Source organism: Anolis sagrei, chromosome 3 (assembly GCF_037176765.1).
Source record: "Anolis sagrei isolate rAnoSag1 chromosome 3, rAnoSag1.mat, whole genome shotgun sequence".
NCBI classification, from domain to species: domain Eukaryota; kingdom Metazoa; phylum Chordata; class Lepidosauria; order Squamata; family Dactyloidae; genus Anolis; species Anolis sagrei.
The window spans coordinates 158,736,058-158,756,643 of record NC_090023.1 but is presented as its reverse complement, the minus strand read 5'-3'; the positions used below and the strand labels follow the sequence as shown (position 1 = coordinate 158,756,643).

Below are 20,586 nucleotides of genomic sequence, written 5' to 3'. Positions count from 1 at the left end.
AGGCTGGATGGCCATCTGTCAGGGGTGATTTGAATGCAATATTCCTGCTTCTTGGCAGGGGGTTGGACTGGATGGCCCCTGAGGTCTCTTCCAACTCTTTGATTCTATGATTCTATGATTCTATGGTCTGAAAGATAGGCCTGGATAACAACGGAAAAATTTGTTTCTAAAATCGATTTGTATTTGGGGGGTTTTTTTGTTTCGACATTTAAAATAATTACAAAATGTTCCTTTAAAAAAGTTCGATATTTACGAAATTTCGTAAATGGTAAAAAATTAACGAATCGATTTCCAAAACAATAACGAATCGATTCGTTAATGGCGGACGCGACTGCGAAATACGCTAAAAAACCTCCAAAACCTTCTGAAGCTTCCCTTTCCCTCTGTTGTTGACTGTTGGTATGATATTATAATTTTTTTCACTAATTAAACCATAAAACTGGCCCAGACATGAGGAAATAATAACGAAACGACCTCAAAACAATAACGAAACGAATACAATATCGAAATACGAAGCATTTACAAAACGTTTTTGAAAATTCTTTTTTTAATAATTGCTCCAGAATGGTTCGTTATCGTTTTGTAATTGAAAAAATTAACGAATTATTAACGAATTACGAATTAACGACACGAAACCGCCCAGCCCTACTGAAAGATATTTCATACAACTTTTTAAATAACTTTCAATAAGAAACAAGTGTGGCATACATTGGAGCATTAGGAAGCAAAGGCATCATTGTCTTAGCCATCCATATGGACAATTTTCGGATTTGAGGTATATCAGATTTTGGAATTTCAAAAAAAGGATATTCAACCTGTAGTGAGTTAGTAAAAGATCTGATTTGAAGCAATGATGTACTGGCTAGAGATATATTCTGATTTTCTTCAGTATGTTTTGATTACATTGGTTGATTCAAAGCTAACTATTGCTTAGGGACAGGCTCATAGATGCCCAAATAAAACCTTTACTTCTTGGTGTGGCATCATTTGGTAAAACATGTCCCACAGTTCATTGAAATCAGGTCCTGCCTTCAGAAGCACATACCTTTGCATCAAGGACAATTACTCTTAATAGGATTTGCTACTTGGAAGCTGTTGGTATGTCTCTTGCAAGATCTGCACTGTGTTTACTCACAGAAGAATATGGACCTCGTGCATCACACGTTTCCGTTCTTTCTTCTTCTCTTCCTTTATGGAACAAAAGTGGCAATTTCATCTTGTGTCACAGGATGCTCCTGTTCCAATGATAACTTTGGAAGGTAAGAATATTGCAAACATGAGAGAAAAATGTGTGGGGAGGGTTCTGTTAGCTAGCAGATTGATTATGCGGAGTACTATCATATATGGAAATGGTGGCAACAAGCACAATTCAGCAAACTGTAAGCTTGCAATAAATGGAAAATAGATGAGCTCTCCAAGTGAGTTACATGCAGATTTATGGGGATAAAAGATGCATAAAAGAGTGAGATGCACTTTTGAATGAATAGGTGTAGGACTGAGCAGCATATTTCATTATTTTCAGTTGAACTTAGCGTCAACTAACTGATTAATAGCTGGATTGTTAGTAGCTGGAGTTTGAAAAAATGCTGTTTGATTTCAAGTGGATTTTTAATGTTAAGGTATTGTGACTTTCCTATTTAGCATTAGGATTTTATGTTAATAACCATTTTAATGTGTTTTTGCACATGTTACCAATTTTATGACCAGTAAGATGAAAATAAATACATTTACTGTTACAGTGCCAATAAACCTGTAAAAAAACCCCTACTCCCCCACAAATCCACAGCACACCTGTGTTTGTCTGTTGTAGAAAAAGAATGAAGGTTTTTTTGGCACACTGAAAATGAATACATTTTATTTAGCATAAGATTTTGCAGACTCCAGACCATGAAAATGCCAAATCACACCCTTTTTTTCCTGTGAAATGAAAAGGCCCTTTGCAAAAAAACAAAGTCTGCCTTGCAGTCAATTCAATGAATTAATATTGTATGGACAATCCATACAAATAATGTGCTAACTTTGCTGATTTCCATTCTAGGAGTTTGCTTTGCATGTCAACATCTCTGAAAAAGATTCCAGCGGGCATCCCACAAGATATCAAAAAAATTAGAATAGAAAACTCCCACCTAACAGAATTGCCTCGTGGGTCATTCTCGAATGTTAGTGCCTTGCAGTATCTTTGGCTTAACTTTAATAACATCACCGTCATGCATCTAAAAAGCCTTGAGTACCTGAAAGATTTGACTGAGCTGAGACTACAGGGGAACAAGTTGAGTTCAGTACCATGGACAGCATTCCAAGACACCCCAGCTTTAAAAATACTGGATCTAAAACACAACAAGCTCGATGTCCTTCCGGAACATGCCCTCCGCTATCTGCCTAGTCTGACCTATTTAGACTTATCTTCCAATCAGCTTACTGTCATCTCCAAGGATGTTTTCTATAATTGGCCTGTGTACCAAAAGGCCCAGCAGCTGGAGAAGAAGGTGGAGGCTATTTCCAATGCAGTCTTGGCCTTGCATGACAACCCTTGGATATGTGACTGCCGTCTTCGTGGATTTGTCCAGTTCATCAAATCTATTAGCCCACCAGTCATTCTGATGAATTCCTATTTAACTTGTTCAGGTCCCAAATTTAGGGCAGGCAAGTACTTCCATGAAGTGGAGCTGAACAGCTGCACGAAGCCCTTGGTATCACCTCTTGAATCAAATGTGACTGTGCTTGTTGGGCTCAATACTACCTTGACCTGTTTGGTGCAGGCCAGCCCCTTCCCAGTAGTCTGGTGGATTTATACACTAAAACACCTACGAGGATTTAATGGTAAGCACAATGTCTTGGAAAGCTATTAATGACCTCATCAGATGGCTCTATATAAAACAGAGGACAATAGGGGAAATCATGGGGCAGCATAGGGAACCATCTTGCTGTGTTCCCTATGGTCGGGGTCCGTGGTATCCCTTTCCACAATAGGTTCTTGTGGGTTTTTTTGGGCTATATGGCCATGTTCTAGAGGCATTTTTTCCTGACGTTTCGCCTGCATCTATGGCAAGCATCCTCAGAGGTAGTGAGGTCTGTTGGAAGTAGGAAAATGGGTTTATATATCTGTGGAATGACTGGGGTGGGGCAAAGAGCTCTCTGCTGCAGCTAGGTGTGAATGTTTCAGCTGACCACCTTCATTAGCATTTGAAGGCCTGGCTGAGCCTGGGAAAATGTTTGTTGAGAGGTGTTAAGATGTGCCTGGTTGTTTGTTTCCTCTCTGCTGTTTTGTAATTTTAGAGTTTTTTTAATACTGGTAGCCAGATTTTGTTCATTTTCATGGTCTCCTCCTTTCTGTTGAAATTGTCCACATGCTTATGGATTTCAATGGCCTCTCTGTGTAGTCTGACATGGTGGTTGTTGGAGTGGTCCGGCCTTCAAATGCTAATGAAGGTGGTCAGCTGAAACATTCACACCTAGCTGCAGCAGAGAGCTCTTTGCCCCACCCCAGTCATTCCACAGATATATAAACCAATTTTCCTACTTCCAACAGACCTCACTACCTCTGAGGATGCTTGCCATAGATGCAGGCGAAACGTCAGGAAAAATGCCTCTAGAACATGGCCATATAGTCCGAAAATACCCACAAGAACCTAGTGACTCCAGCCATGAAAGCCTGCGACCTTTCCACAATGTTTCCACTGTCCCCCATTTCCTCTTTGGCTCCTCTACCTTTTTTTATATGAGGGGTTGGGTGTCCACCTGACTCCTCTTGGCTCCACTCCTGCAATGCTGCCAGCATGGAGCTCCACAGAATTTCGCTGGAAGAAGCCCTGTGTCATATGATGGGCTCTGGGGGACTCCATGTCAGAATCTGAGAAAAGCAGAGATAAGATACTTCTCTCCCTGCATGTGATGATGTCGTAAGTCTCTAGCAGTAGTCCCTGTTTCAAAAAGATTCTCCTGCCCCTGAACTACGAATTGGAGGCTTGACCCTATATCTGCTAAATTGATAAAGTCCATTGAGTTCAGTGGGTGTGAACTGTGATAAGACCAAATATTTTACCTGTTTTGTTGACTGGGTTGCCAGTATTGAAAATAAAGGTTGGGAAGGCCTCAAGCATAGTTTATCTATGTTGATTGAGGAATACAAAACCACAAGATGCCTTCCTGACCAACATTTCCATTTTTATTTCTTAAATTAATATCTTGTCTTTGTTTTCCTAAAATGCTCCAAGTAGACCACCACTGGGCTAAAAGTTTCTAGTCTGGAGTAGGAGTTCCTAAGTTACTAACTCAATCTATTCACACAGATTTCAATTCCAGTTTTGTTGGTTAATCTGCTTTGTGTTTTTTAAGGCCATAGGGTGGAATCCTGTTGATAACAGTGTATGACAATACATGTTGAGAGCAGTATAAGGACCTAAACCTGGTGCCTAAAGACACCAAATCCTGTCCGATCTTGAAAATGAAGTAGAATCATCCCTGGTTAAGACTCAGACCAATGGTAAATAAATACTTGGTGCTGTAGGGTATATTTCAGAGGAGGAGATAGGAAAATTGGTTTTGTGTATTGCTTACCTAAGAACACCCTATAAAGTTCATGAAGTTGCCATGAGTCAGCAAGCATCTTGAAGCTCTCTCACGCAGCAATAGAGCAGCAAGGAGCAGGAGGGAGGGTGAACAGCAGAGAAAAACATCTCCTTTTTCAGAGGAAACTGCCTTGACAGTTCCTATATATTTTGGCAACTGACAGGACACATTTCCTCCCTAACAAGGAAAGTTTTTTTCCCCTGTTGTCTCTACTGGCATTGCATTTACTCGAGCTGTGACTGCTGGTATACTTATACCAGACAACAGGATCATGCCTTAATGAGATTATCCAGGCATGGGGTTCGCCCACCCTTCTGACACCCAGAAGAGTGCTGTTTTCATAGCATTCTTTTAATAATGTTATTATCTTCACTTGTGTCCCAGCTTCTCTAAATCTATGACTCTAGTTCAGGGGTCCTCAAACTACGGCCCTGGGGCCGAATACAGCCCTCCAAGGTCATTTACCCGGCCTCACTCAGGGTCAACCTAAGTTTGAAACGACTTGAAAGCACACAATAACAACAACAACAACAATCCTATCTCATCAGCCAAAACAGGCCCACACTTCTCAAGGAAATACTAATAAATTTATATTTGTTAAAATTGTTCTTCATTTTAATTATTGTATTGTTCTAAAGTGTTTTTTTGCACTACAAATAATATACGTGCAGTGTGCATAGGAATTCATTCATTTTTTTAAAATTATAATCCAGCCCTCCAACAGTTTGAAGGACTATGACCTGGCCCTCTGTTTAAAAAGTTTGTAGACCCCTGCTCTAAAATAAAAACAATATAGTTTAATCATACCCAAAAAATCAACATTCAAATGTAATTAATCTGTCCTTGGTGTTCAAAACACAAGGTTAAAAACCACACTTCTCATCAGTGCTTTCTTTAAAAACCTCCAGTTATCAAAACTGTGTCAGAGGGAGAAAAAACCATTTGCCTGCTGATGAAAGGATAGCAAGGACTTTCTCACCTATCTAGGAAGGTGGATTCAGTGCTTGACTCTATCTCACATCCCCAGCAGCTGTTCCTCTGACAATGATTGGAGTAAGAGAAGGGCTTCCCATGACCTTTTGAGGGCAAGAATAGGCTCATATGGTATGATACAATTTGTGTGAAAGACTGGACATGAACTATATAGGGATTTATAGGCCATAACTGGCACCTTGAATTGTGCCTGGAAGCTGAGCTGCAACTAGTGTTGCAGAAGCAAGGAAGTTATAAGTCTATAACTGCTATACCATAGGATGTGGATAACACATCCCCTTGTGGATGTTGTAAACCTATGATGCCCATCAGTCTACATCAGCCTGTATTGGATAGGGCTGATTAGTCGATCCATGATCTCCAGCCCTGGGGTACTATCTGCTTGCTTTGTTGTCATACAGTATTGAGTTGAAACTGCTGTGTCTCAATAGCCAAGACTCTTCATAATGGCTTGCCTTGCATAACTTTTTGTATCCTTCAAAATGAACTCCTATTAGTAAATAGTGAAGATAAATACTCAGAGGCGGCCCTAGGTAATTTTGAACGGTAAGCAAACAGTATTTTGGCGACCCCCCCCCCCCAACCAATCACTGATATATATTTTCTGTTCATCATGGGAGTTCTGTGTGCCATATTTGGTTCAATTCAATCATTGATGTAGTTCAGAATGCTTTTTGATTGTAGGTGAACTATACATCCCAGTAACTACAACTCGCATATGTCAAGGTCTATTTTCCCCCAAGAGCACCTCAAGAATGCCCCTGGGCAAAATCAACTATACTGCAAATGCTTACTTTGCGTAATGGGTTGATCCGCCCCTGTAAATACTCCTATTAGTAAATAATGAAGATGCATATTGGGACAGCTCATTGAGCTCTCCTGGTGCACATGAGCCACCTCTGGTGCACATTGGACACTTCTGACATTCATTGAGCTTTTCAGATACACATGGGCCTCTTCTGATGTATGCTGGGCACTTCTGATGCAGACTGAGAACATCTGGTACAAATCCAGTACTCTGGTTTTGCTCCAGTACTTTCTAGCTGCACATTAGGGAATACAGGACGTTGATCAGAATGGGGTACTAATTGAGGAGCACCCCAATGCATATTGGCATCCACTGCAGATTGAACCATAGCACATCAGTCATTCACTATTGTACAATGGATGCTCACAAGTAGTAATGTCAGAATATCCCTAGATGATTATGAACATTGCCAAATGGATCCATTCTATTTCCTATACATGTAAGTCCACTTACAATAATATCAGTCCACTATACCAAATTCCAGCTATCATCTTTAACACTCAGCTGCAATGTGACAGCTAAGTATGATCCAACACAAATGAGCCATAACTATTTTAATGGAAATCAATGGGATCCAGGTTACTCACAATTGAGAATGTTTCCATTGCTTTCAATTGAATATAGTTATGACTACCTTGTAGTGCAGTGGTTCTCAACCTGGGGTCCCCAGATGTTTTTGGCCTACAATTCCCAGAAATCCCAGCCGGTTTACCAGCTGTTAGGATTTCTGGGAGTTGAAGGCCAAAAACATCTGGGGACCCCAGGTTGAGAACCACTGTTGTAGTGAGTTGTGCCCGTTCTCTTTACAGTATTACTGATCCTTGGCTTTTTCAGTTGCTCTCTCATGCTGCAGATTTACTGTCATTGTACATGTTAGAACTGAGCATAAAATGGATATCATTGTCAACAAAATTAAGACTCAATTATCATTTTGCAGCCTTAGCACATTGGCAAAATTGCTCATAACTTTCTCAGACAGATTCCTAGAGGGGTTTACATTTTTTTCAACTAGTCTCAGCCCTGTAGTACATTGTTCTTGACAGCTCAGACCAAATTGGTTCAGCTATTTCCAAATTTATCTGCAGACAAAAAACCTAAGATAAATATTTAAACTCAACAAATAGTGTATACCATATTTTCCCATAGGATTTTCTTGCAATTTTCTTGCAGTTCACTCAAATGGTTGCTGCTAGGAACAGTAAACTTGATTTGATTTATGAGTTATGTAGCAGGGCTGGGGAACATGCGGCCTTGTGGATATTGTTGACCTGCATGTCCTACTGATGATGCTGGCTAAGAGTTATGGAAGCTGTACTTCATTTATATCTGGAAAGCCATTTTGTCTGTACCTTAGTGGTACTACTTGCTTTCTTTGTTTGTAACATTTGCATATAATGGACTTAATACAACCCTAGGAGCCCCCGGTGGCACAGTGGGATAAACCCCTGTGTTGGCAGGACTGAAGACGGACAGGTTGCAGGTTCAAATCCGGGGAGAGGCGGATGAGCTCCCTTTATAAGCTCCAGCTCCTCATGCGGGGACATGAGAGAAGCCTCCCACAAGGATGACATCAAAAAATCATCCGGGCGTCCCCTGGGCAACGTCCTTGCAGACGGCCAATTCTCTCACACCAGAAGCAACTTCTGACATGACAAAAAAATACAACTCTAGCCAGCCAATAGTGAAGGATGATGGGTACTGTGATTTAGAATCATCTGGAGAATGATTCCCAGTCCTGCCTTAGGAAGGTTGAAGGGTCATGGGAAGAGTGCCATACTATTTCAATTTTATTCAGGAGACTTCATCACAGATGTGTATGGATTGCTGTTTGCTTGATTTAAAGTTATTTCCAATTTATTGATTGGTTGATTATTTTTGCAATCAAAGTAATATACATTAAAAATATAGAAACAGAAAAATAGAACAAAAAAGGGAAAGTCATATAGCTAAAATATTATAGGAGCCTGAGCCTCCAATCCTTTCACACACAAAAAAAAAATCAAAAGGAAAATATTCTGCTGTTACAGATTTAACTACATTTCTTGTTTAAGTCCCGATTGAATCATAAAGAGAAAAGACATCCTATCTTAAGAGAAGGTTTCTTTTATTTATTTAACCTGCCAGTGTCGCTGTGCCAGTGTGCACAGAAAATTTTAAGATATTAAGATATTTTAAAATAGATTTAGAACAATTCTTAATAACTTTAGACACTATTGTCACTGCTTAGTTATCTCTAGGCTGGGGTGGGCAAATGTTTCCCTCGCGGTCATTTTTGTGGTCCCTAGTTAAGGGTAAAAAGAAAGCTTTGTCCTTCCAAACCCTTTGTGTGTTTTTAAAGCCTATCATTTAGGTGGGGTGGAAAGTGAAAATGTCCAGAGAGTATTTGGAGCATTTCATTTTCAGTTTTTGCAAGCAGCCTCCTGCAGCTGTCCAACCCTGCCCAAGATAATGATGGACAATTTGTATCTAAGATTTTTGTTTGTTCGAATCATATCTGACCTTTCTCTAGTCTGGGGCCCAAAATTACAATACAGTTTTTAAAAGACACCAGTAAAGCTGTGATTTCTTTATAACAAAATGCTCTTAGGAATTTGGAATTTACAAAGGTTGCTGTTCTTCAGCTCAGCAGCTGACCAACGCACTGTTTACTGATATGCACATCATAAAGCCCTATGCCATCATTGCCTTCTCATTCACACAGATTTTGGACCTCATCACACTGAGGTCAATAAGCTGGGTGTCAGCATCAGGATTCACTATGCAGTGGACAGTGGGTGAAATGGTTGTCCCGCACCCTGCATTGTCTGCTGCAACCTTAATAATAATAATAATAATAATAATAATAATAATAATGGTGTTACTGGGGGACACCTGTTCAACTCCACAACCGTTGTCTTGTGGAGTTCCTCAGGGTTCCATACTGTCCCCCATGTTGTTCAACATATACATGAAGCCGCTGGGGGAGATCATCCGGAGTTTCGGGGTACAGTGACAACTGTACGCGGATGACGTCCAACTCTGTCACTCCTTCCCACCTGCTACTAAGGAGGCTGTTCAGGTCCTGAACCGGTGTTTGGCAGCTGTGACGATCTGGATGAGGGCTAACAAATTGAAACTGAATCCAGAAAAGACAGAGGTACTCCTGGTCAGTCGTAAGGCCAAACAGGGCATTGGGTTACATCCTGTGTTGGACGGGGTCACACTCCCCCTGAAGACACAGGTTCGCACTCTGGGTGTGATCCTGGACTCATTGCTGAGCCTAGAACCCCAGGTCTCGGCGACGACCAGGGGAGCATTTGCACAATTAAAGCTTGTGTGCCAGCTGCGCCTGTACCTTGGGAAGTCTGACTTGGCCACGGTAGTCCACGCTCTCATTACATTCCGTATAGACTACTGCAACGCTCTCTACCTGGGGTTGCCTCTGAAAACTGTCCGGAAGCTTAAACTGGTCCAACGGACAGCAGCCAGATTGCTAACTGGAGCGGCTCTCAGGGAGCATACAACCCCCCTGTTGCGCCAGCTCCACTGGCTGCCAGTTTGCTACCGGGCACAATTCAAAGTGCTGGTTTTAACCTTTAAAGCCCTAAAAGGTTCTGGCCTAACTTACCTGTCCGAACGTACCTCCTCTTATGAACCATCTAGAACCTTGAGATCGTCCAGAGAGGCTCTGCTCTTGATCCCACCTTCATCACAGGTACGCTTGGTGGGGACGAGAGACAGGGCCTTTTCAGCAGTGGCCCCCCCAGCTATGGAATGCCCTCCCTAGAGAGATTAGATCTGCTCCTTCCCTCTTAACGTTTTGGAAGCAAGTCAAAACGTGGTTGTTTGAGCAAGCGTTCACAAACACAGAGTAACGGATATGGATAAATGATATAGGAAATTGATGATTGACAATGGAATCGGACAATGCTTGATAATAAGGAGACGCCAATGATGTTGTTTTTATTGTTGCTGTGGTTTATGTAATTGTAATGTTTTAAAATTGTATTGTGATACTATGTATACTGTTTTGTTGGAAACCACCTTGAGTCGCTGATAGGCTGAGAAAGGCAGTATACAAATACTTTATTTATACTCCGCCACCATCTCCTCAAGGGTACTCGGGGTAGCTTACATGAGGCCAAGCCCAACAAAATACATCAGTAAAAACAACACAGTAAACAAGCAAATAAAACACAGCACAATTACTAAAAATAACAAATAAGCTATGACACAGAGAGAATTTAAAAACACCGTGGGTAGGGTCAGACATATTGATTAATTTTTTAAAAACTTCCTGCAGAGGAAGTGTTGCTGCCCAGATTCCCCCCAGTCTTTTGAATGAGAGCACAGGAAGCTTCCCGTGTTCTCTGGAAACATCCTAGCACTGCTAGGACACTTCTTCTATGGATCCCCACCTAAAATAGACTTATGTCATGTGATTACATCCAGTGGACACCATTGAGGAAGCATCCTGGAAGCATACCAAGATGCTTCCCGAAGACCATGTGATGAAGTGGTATAATGAGATTTAATGATGGTGAGGAAGTCTTATTCAAGACCAGAGGCCTTCTACTGTAAGGAGGTCTTGATGTCCCCATTAGTTCATGTAAGAACCTATACTCCTGAAATGAAGTCATGTCATTTCCCCCTCAACGTTCCATTAATTACTTTGCTGCTCAGGGCAAGTTCCTATCACTAATGAAGTCATGAGAAAATTACATTCAAGAACCTATGCCTCCAAGCCAAGCATTAAAATGAAATGAAAGTGGGGGGGGGGGGGGGAATAAGCTGCTACATAAGCAATATGAACTCCTAGCACTCTTTTAAATCCAGTTTCCCTACATCTCTGCCCAGTTCTAGAGTTATGTAAGTATTTCTACATTGGGTTGTTGTAGGTTTTTCCGGGCTATATGGCCATGTTCTGGAGGCAATTTTTCTTCTGACGTTTCGCCTACTTCCAACAGACCTCACTACCTCTGAGGATGCTTGCCATAGATGCAGGCGAAACGTCAGGAGAAAAATTGCCTCCAGAACATGGCCATATTGCCCGGAAAAACCTACAACAACCCAGTGATCCCGGCCATGAAAGCCTTCGACAATATTTCTACATTGTTTGCAACTTCTTGTCTAGTATGTTGGGGGTGTGATAAAGTATTGTAATGACCTCATCAGACGGGGTTGTTTTTGGTGGCATACACTAGTTCTTCAGCAGTTTTGCAACAGAGCCCACGAGCTCCCATCTCACAACACAGAACTACTTTTGTTGGGGTTCCAATGCAAGACTGATGAGGAACCAGCATATGTCATTGCAGTGACAACATGGGAGGCTTCCCATGTTGCCTTGGATCAATGGGAGCATGGGGTGATTGGTTCCCCCGGCACAACTGGATTCGCCATGATCTGTAGGGATTCCGGCAGCACATATAATAATAATAATAATAATAATAATAATAATAATAATAATACTTTATTTGTACCCCGCTACCATCTCCCCAAGGGACTCGGTGCGGCTTACATGAGGCCGAGCCCGAACACAACAATACAAGCAATAATCACAACAATACAAGTAATTAAATAAAAAAACATAAACAGTAAACATATAACATTATCAATAAGACAACACACAATTAAATACTGTGGGAAGGCCAAATGTAAAATTAAAATGGGAAATAGTGCTGAACGTGGATGAAAGGTGATAGTAATGTTTGTGGAAGGACATACGAGCAGACCTAAAAAATATACAGTGCTTAGAGGGACAAAGTGCTATGGGAGCGTTAATCCGGGAAGGCACAGTGGTACAACCACGTCTTCAAGCTCCTCCTGAAAACTGCCAGGGTTGGGGCCTGCCTGATGTCCTTAGGGAGTCGAGAGGCCACCACTGAAAAGGCCCTCTCTCTTGTCCCCACCAATCGTGCCTGTGATGCTGGCGGAATCGAGAGCAGGCCTCTCCAGATGAACGAAGAGATCGTGTGGGTTCGTATACAGAGATGCAGTCATGCAGGTAGGCGGTCCCAAACCGTTCAGGGCATATGACGAGGTTGTACATCTATGCTAAGAAGAAAATGCTTTCCCATGGTTTGGATGGGGCTATTAAGGGAAACAATATTATAGGGCATTTAGGTTGCTACTGTTGCTGAAAGGAAATTTTTAATGTATTTGCATTTTTATCTGTTTTCTCTCTCTAGTTTCCACCACTTATATCAGTGAGGACACAATTAAGTCAGAACTGGTTATTCCTTCAGCCCACCGTGTAGATGAAGGCAATTATACCTGCATAGCGGCCAACTTCCTTGGTAACAGCTCAGCCACAATGATTCTGAAGATCCAGGCCCCTCGAATGGTGGCTTCTTCCTTCTCTTCTTCCATCCCAGAGGAGAATTCATACATTGATGTGAGAATTGCCAAGCAGACTGTCTATGGGATCACTCTTGAGTGGTATAGCATGACGGAGAATCCAGAAGAAACCTGGTATACCCTTCATTTTGGAAAATATGATGACATTAAGAAGGACATGATTTATATTGGACCTGGCATCAATAGCTATTCAGTCAATGATTTGATCCCTGCCACCAAGTATGAAGTCTGTGTCACTTTGAGGAACCAGATGCCTCAAAAGGGGCAATGTATTGTGTTTGTGACAGGAAGTGACATCAGTGGACTGGAACAAAGGGAGAAGCTCATCCACATCATTATCATTGTGTGTGCCATGGTCTTGGCTGTCCCTGCAGGGATGTATGCTTGTACCACCGAGACCAGGTTCAATTGCATGGAGAAATGTACCGAACTCTGCCGCAAGAACCGGAGAGGGCAAAACCTGAAAGCAGTGAATAAAGAGAGCACATTTGACAGCTTACCCACAGGCAGTGAAGAGGGGCTCTGCCGACGAGAATCTAGTGATGACAAGAAAAAGCTGAAAACCAGTGAAGACAAAGAGAAGGCCAACAAGCAGAAACCTGAGCACAGAAACAGTGCTGATCTCTATTAACCTGTCTATAAGCACAATTTTGCATTAGATAAGAGAGAGAGAAAAATACATATAGGAAGGTGGGCAGAAGTATCCCACATGTGTGGACAGTAGACCTTTGAGTTGCAACAGAGTCAATGAGGGGCTAGTATAGAAAACTGATTTTTTTTCTTTTCAAATGATTATAGAGCTGCCAATCCTTGCAATGGGCAGATAGGCAGATAATGCACAATTCATACTGATTCCAATGGGAACACCATGCCTCTTTCAGACATCAAGCTGTGATTTACTGTGTACAAAGTAGAGAATAGATTATGTTTCTTATAGAACAATTGTACCAGTTTGAACTGTCATAATGTGCCTAGAGGACTTTTATGTAGGCCGGTCTACATTTTAGATTGCTAGGCTGTTTGGTCATTTCGTCAACATTACTGTTCCCATTGTAACTGTTTGCTTTTGTTGTTTGATGAACTTTAGAAAATCCTCCTGACTTTACTGACTACAATTGCACTGGCAAAGCTAAGAACAGTTTGCTCAACCGTATTTAACCCAAGCAAATAGCGAAATGTCTCATTTATATGAAGAACAATTTCATATAGCTTTGGCTCAAATGTGAAACTGAAATAATATAAGCAAACAAATCAAACCCAGAAGCAAACAGTTTCTTAACAATGTTCTGGTAAGTTGTGCTGGGCGAGGTGAGGAAGAAATATGTTTTGTAACATTTCTTCCAATCCGTATGTAGTCACTTGAAACTTGAAACTAATAAGTGGCTCTGAAACTAAACATCAGCATTAGAAAAGGCATCATTCCATTTTAGTGGGATAGCCAGTACTCCAGAGGACAGGAGCAGGATTCAAAACGATCTTGACAGATTAGAGAGATGGGCCAAAACTAACAAAATGAAGTTCAACAGGGACAAATGGAAGATACTCCACTTAGGCAGAAAAAAATGAAATTCAAAGATACATAATAGGGGATGCCTGGCTTGAGAGCAGTACGTGTGAAAAAGATCTTGGAGTCCTCGTGGACAACAAGTTAAACATGAGCCAACAATGTGATGTAGCGGCAAAAAAAAGCCAATGGGATTTTGGCCTGCATCAATAGGAGCATAGTGTCTAGATCTAGGGAAGTAATGCTACCCCTCTATTCTGCTTTAGTTAGACCACACCTGGAATATTGTGTCCAATTCTGGGCACCACAATTCAAGAGAGATATTGACAAGCTGGAATATGTCCAGAGGAGGGCGACTAAAATGATCAAGGGTCTGGAGAACAAGCCCTATGAGGAGTGGCTTAAGGAGCTGGGCATGTTTAGCCTGAAGAAGAGAAGGCTGAGAGGAGATATGATAGCTATGTATAAATATGTGAGAGGAAGCCACAGGGAGGAGGGAGCAAACTCGTTTTCTGTTTCCTTGGAGACTAGGACGCGGAACAATGGCTTCAAACTGCAAGAGAGGAGATTCCATCTGAACACGAGGAAGAACTTCCTGACTGTGAGAGCTGTTCAGCAGTGGAACTCTCTGCCCTGGAGTGTGGTGGAGGCTCCTTCTTTGGAAGTTTTCAAACAGAGGCTGGATGGCCATTGTGATTTGAATGCAATATTCCTGCTTCTTGGCAGGGGGTTGGACTGGATGGCCCATGGGGTCTCTTCCAACTCTTTGATTCTATGATTCTATTATTCTAGTGGGATATATTTAGTGTAGAATATATTCACACTGGCGTCACAGGAATAATCTTAACTTCCTTTCAATGATATCATAGACAGTTTCTAAAGGGGAAGGGTAGAAATCATGGACAATGAGTTTACCTATGGTTACTAGCCAGGATAACTAAATCTTATCCAGATGCAGGGCACTTTTTAACATAGTTTAGAAAAATAATATTTTGGAATAATATAGAAGGAAAAAAGAAAGAGGGGTCGATCAAGGGCAAGATGGATGGATGGTATCCTTGAAGTGACTGGCTTGACTCTGAAGGAGCTGGGGGTGGTGACGGCCAACAGGGAGCTCTGGCGTGGGCTGGTCCATGAGGTCACGAAGAGTTGGATGCGACTGAATGAATAAATAACAACAATTCCCAGAACAATCCAGCTGACATGGGAATGCTGGCCAAGAAATTTGGGGAGCTATAGTCCCAAAATTAAATTTGCCATGTTTTGCTTTGAATATTAGTTGCTTAGGATAGACGTGATAGAAGGATAATAGTTTCTTATCTTGCCGATGTACCTCTTGGTACATGTTATGCCAGGCAACTGCTGAAAAAAAGGATATTCAGCTTGGTGTGAACCAGAAAAGATCTTCATAGATTCTAAAAGAAGTTCCTTGCTAGATCAAAGTATAACTGGGTTTAGCTATTCTGTTGAGTCTGCAGTAGTAGCATAAAAAAACAGTAAAAAATCAAAACCAAAAAACACTCGGATTTAGTTAAGGGCCAAATTAAAAGATGGAGCTGAAAATAAAATATATTTATGTTGCTTATTTATCGTGTCATCGGCAACCATTGTTTTACAATTCTAACAGAGCAAAACAAACACAGAGATTAAAAAGAAAAAGAAAAAAAAACCACACAGATTTTGTAAATTTGGTATTTGGTTAAATGTCCTTTGACCAGTATCTGGCCACTTGGAGTGCCTCTGGGGTTGCCGCAAGAAGGTCCTCCATCGTGCATGTGGCAGGGCTCAGGGTGCATTGCAGCAGGTGGTCAGTGGTTTGTTCTTCTCCGCACTCGCATACCGAGGATTCCACCCTGTAGCCCCATTTCTTAAGATTGGCTCTGCATCTCGTGGTGCCAGAGCGCAATCTGTTCAGCGCCTTCCAAGTCGCCCAGTCTTCTGAGTGCCCAGGGGGGAGTCTCTCATCTGGTATCACCCATGAATTGAGGTGCTGGGTTTGGGCCTGCCACTTTTGGACTCTCGCTTGCTGGGGTGTTCCAGCGAGTGTCTCTGTAGTTCTAAGAAAACTATGTCTTGATTTAAGTCGTTGACGTGCTGGCTGATACCCAAACAGGGGATGAGCTGGAGATGTCTCTGCCTTGGTCCTTTCACTATTGGCTGCTACTTCCCGGCGGATGTCAGGTGGTGCAATACCGGCTAAGCAGTGTAATTTCTCCAGTGGTGTGGGTCGCAGACACCCCGTGATAATGCGGCATGTCTCATTAAGAGCCACATCCACTGTTTTAGTGTGATGAGATGTGTTCCACACTGGGCATGCATACTCAGCAGCAGAGTAGCATAGCGCAAGGGCAGATGTCTTCACTGTGTCTGGTTGTGATCCCCAGGTTGTGCCAGTCAGCTTTCGTATGATGTTGTTTCTAGCGCCCACTTTTTGTTTGGTGTTCAGGCAGTGCTTCTTGTAGGTCAGAGCACGGTCCAAAGTGACTCCCAGGTATTTGGGTGCGCTGCAATGCTCCAGTGGGATTCCTTCCCAGGTAATCCTCAGAGCTCGGGATGCTTGTCTGAAACATGCTGAAACATATAGAATTGTGTTGTTGTTTTGAAATGTGTGCACATGTGCATATGTAGCACAAAGTACATATTATTTGGAAATAAATGTATAATTATGAGGATTGGGTTGTTGTAGATTTTTTCGGGCTATATGGCCATGATCTAGAGGCATTCTCTGCTGACGTTTCGCCTGCATCTATGGCAAGCATCCTCAGAAGTAGTGAGGATTCTTCACTTGATGTGTCCATACAGATCACAATCCCGTACATGTGACGAAAAGAGGCAGATTCACATTTTGATTTCTTGGTATGAAAAAAGGCAAGCAAGGGCATTCTTTTACTGAAATTCCTTGCACAGAAAGTGGTAGAGCCTTTGCCTCCACAAAAGATACTGTCACGTTCGGCACTTCTCTCATCCCAACCTGCACTAAAATAATAAAGAAATGATAAATATTTTACAGATCTTCAGTGGCATTGAGGGGAAATGCAATCTCCCCTCTCTCTCTTTTTGAAATATTTATTAATCAATTTCTCTTCATAGAACAAAGGGAATTTACAATTTAAAAAATTAAAAGACAAAGAAATAACAACCAAAATGTAAGAAATGATTGGTGATAGCACAGTACCTAAACAGAAAAAAAATGAAACATTTTTGTCAATATGATTGTGGAAGTAATTTTTTTTGAGTGTGTTGCAACTCTCTAAATGTGCTGCAACATCAATTGAGTTGGTTCTCTACATATAAGGGTTTACCTTTTGTAAACATGTTATTTGTGGATTTAATTAATATGTTCTCTATATGAATTTGTTACTTCCAGCAGCACAACTGAATGTTGACATAGAGTCATATACGAGGCCCTAGAGATTTTTTAAAGAGAACATACTTATAGGAATCTTTAGATCTTCCAACATGATTCTTTGATCAAATTCCAATAGAAGTTGACCCCATAGAGCTATATTGGAGGGCTTAGAGCAGTGTTTCTCAACCTGGGGGTTGGGGACCCCTGAGGGGTGTCAGAGGGGTCGCCAAAGACCATCAGAAAACACAGTATTTTCTGATGGTCATGGGGATTCCATATAGGAAGTTTGAGCCAATTTTATCGTTGGTGGAGTTCAGAATGTTCTTTGATTGTCATGAACTATAAATCCCAGCAACTACAACTCCCAAAAGTCAAGGTATGTTTTCCCCAGGCTCCACCAGTGTTCACATTTGCACATATTGAGTATTTGTGCCAAGTTTGGTCCAGATCCACCATTGCATGAATCTACAGTGCTCTCTGGATATAGGTGAACTACAACTCCCAAACTCAAGATCAATACCCACCAAACCCTTCCAGTGTTTTCCATTGGTCATGGGAGTTCTGTGGCAAATTAGGTTCAAATCCATCGCTGGTGGAGTTCAGAATGCTCTTTGATTATAGGTGAACAACTATAGCAACTATAACTCCCAAATTACAAAATCAATCCTCCCCCAACCCCACTAGCATTTACATGTAGGTGCATTGGGTATTTGTGCCCAGTTTGGTCCAGTGAATGAAAATACATCTTGCATATCTGATATTTACATTATGATTTATAACAGTAGTAAAATGACTGTTATGAAGTAGCAACAAAAACAATGTTATGGTTGTGGGTCACCACAACATGAGGGACTATATTAAGGGGTCACAGCATTAGGAAGGTTGAGAACCACTGGCTTAGAGAATCCTAGAGAGGTGTTTTTTTTTTAATTGATGTTTTCCCACTTTTGTGGAGATCCTGACCCGTTAACCCCTGAGAAAGTGGAGGATGTTTTGTAAAAAGTAAAGGTAAAGGTTTCCCCTTGACATTAAGCCTAGTCGTGACATTAAGCCTAGGGAAGTGGTGCTCACTTCCATTTCTATGTCGAAGAGCTGGCATTGTCCATAGATGCCTCCAAGATCATGTGGCCAGCATGACTGCATGGAGTGCCGTTACCTTCCCACAGAAGCAATATCTATTGATTTACTCACATTTGCATGTTTTCAAACTACTAGGTTGTCAGAAGCTGGGGCTAACAGTGGGAGCTCACCCCGCTACTTGGATTCAAACCATCAACTTTTCGGTCAGCAAGTTCAGCAGCTCAGCAGTTTAACCTGGTGTGCTACCAGGGGATCTACTGTACACACCTGCATATTAAAAATGTATCTTTACAATTGAAGGATGCAATTAAATCTGAAATGATTGAATGTGGAGTTTTGTTACTTTGTTTCTGTTTTTTTTCAAGTATATTCGCAAGTCGCTCCCGACACAAAAAATCAAGTTGAAATACTGGTTTATTTCTTTTTAATGGATGTGTATTTACTCTTTCTGCAAATAGTTCGGAGCGCAATGTTTTCTCCTGGAGGAACTTTGTGAAAATAGTTTTGGAAGATAGTTTTGTCTGATCTAGCATTCAAAATAAACCTATCTAATGATCACATCAGAACATGCCTCACAGAATGCTAATGCCATATCATCCAATCAGAGGCGGCCCTAGGTAATTTTCAACGGTAAGCAAACAGTATTTTGCCCCCCCCCCCCCAACCATCACTGATATATATTTTCTGTTCGTCGGAGTTCTGTGTGCCATATCTGGTTCAATTCCATCATTGGTGGAGTTCAGAATGCTCTTTGGTTGTAGGTGAACTATACATTCCATTAACAACAACTTGCATATGCCAAAGTCTATTTTCCCCCAAGAGCGCCCCTGGGCAAAATCAACTATACTGCAAATGCTTACTTTGCGTAATGGGTTGAGCCGTCCCTGCATCCAATAGATTTAACTCTGAGAAGGTATGCAAATTTGGGTTTCCCCTTGCCCAAATGCATCCTTTTCTATTACATCACAGTAATATAAGTTTTCCTGTGACTCACATCTCAGAGCTTCTAATCAGAATAGTTCCCTTAGGACCTTTCTTAGCTCATCTAATGACAGCCATTACTATATCTTATTATCCTGATCCGTACATAGGATTGTTTCATCACATGTTATCTTTACGATAACAAGAATATGCAATGTAGCAGAAAACTCGTATTAGTTGTAAATCCATGCTTTAAAATTAAATACATAATTTTCCAAATGTTGGAAATGTTCCTGTTCTTATTTTGTTTTGTTGCGCTTTTATATGTTTTATGCCTACACATGGAAATTGACTTGGGAATTGTATTTATTAAAAGCACACAGTAAAATGAAAATTCCTGAGCCATAATGCTTCAAATGATACAAAGGCAATCTATTGGTGAATGACTGTTGTTGTGGAGTGTGTGTGTGGACGGGGGGGGGGGGGGGGAGGGTGTGTGTGTGTGTGCGTGCAATTTCATGCATTCAGAGACTTCATTTACAGGGCCAGTGCAAGGTGCAATTCTGCCCAAGGCAGAGAAGCATACATCACCTGAATGCTACATGAACCTGCTTAGTGCTTAAGAACAGACAGATCATTTTGTCACCTGAGGCAGAATGTTGGAAATGCACTTGTCCCTGTGCTATGGCAACAAAAACACAAACATGTTAAATTAAATAACTAAGAACACACTGCCCTTTCATGACATATTGAAGCTGCTGATAGGCACGCCTTCTTCAGCCTGTTTGATGGTAGGGCCAGTCCTGCTTATTTTATAGCCATAGTGGGTGGAATTTGGAAGTGTGGAAAACTCTGCCTATAGTTGTAGAATTGAAGTGCTCCAGTCACAAAGCACTGTTGGGAATATAGAATCCTTGCATGATGGCTTCACAGTGCTTTGCCATTCATTCTCTTTCATCATCATCATCATCATCATCATCATCATCATCATCATCTTTAATTACTTATTAATTGCTTCTATCTGAG

General features: G+C 41.4%; 1 protein-coding gene across 1 annotated transcript; it reads left to right on the top strand.

Moving 5' to 3' along the window:
* The first annotated feature begins 1,069 nt into the window (after nt 1–1,069).
* Nucleotides 1,070–14,339, top strand: LRIT2 (leucine rich repeat, Ig-like and transmembrane domains 2). Its single transcript, XM_060769004.2, has 3 exons — nt 1,070–1,259; nt 2,039–2,820; nt 12,538–14,339. Exons 1-3 carry the CDS (start codon nt 1,144–1,146, stop codon nt 13,335–13,337), a joined length of 1,698 nt encoding a protein of 565 aa, XP_060624987.2. The 5' UTR covers nt 1,070–1,143; the 3' UTR covers nt 13,338–14,339.
* The last annotated feature ends 6,247 nt before the right edge of the window (nt 14,340–20,586 follow it).

What these genes read in the sequence shown, in the direction of transcription:
- LRIT2 (XM_060769004.2), top strand. Translation starts at nt 1,144, where the DNA reads ATGGACCTCGTGCATCACACGTTTCCGTTCTTTCTTCTTCTCTTCCTT. An exon ending in TCCAATGATAACTTTGGAAG is followed by an intron (nt 1,260 to 2,038) that starts GTAAGAATATTG and finishes TTTCCATTCTAG; the next exon opens with GAGTTTGCTTTGCATGTCAA. An exon ending in ACACCTACGAGGATTTAATG is followed by an intron (nt 2,821 to 12,537) that starts GTAAGCACAATG and finishes TTCTCTCTCTAG; the next exon opens with TTTCCACCACTTATATCAGT.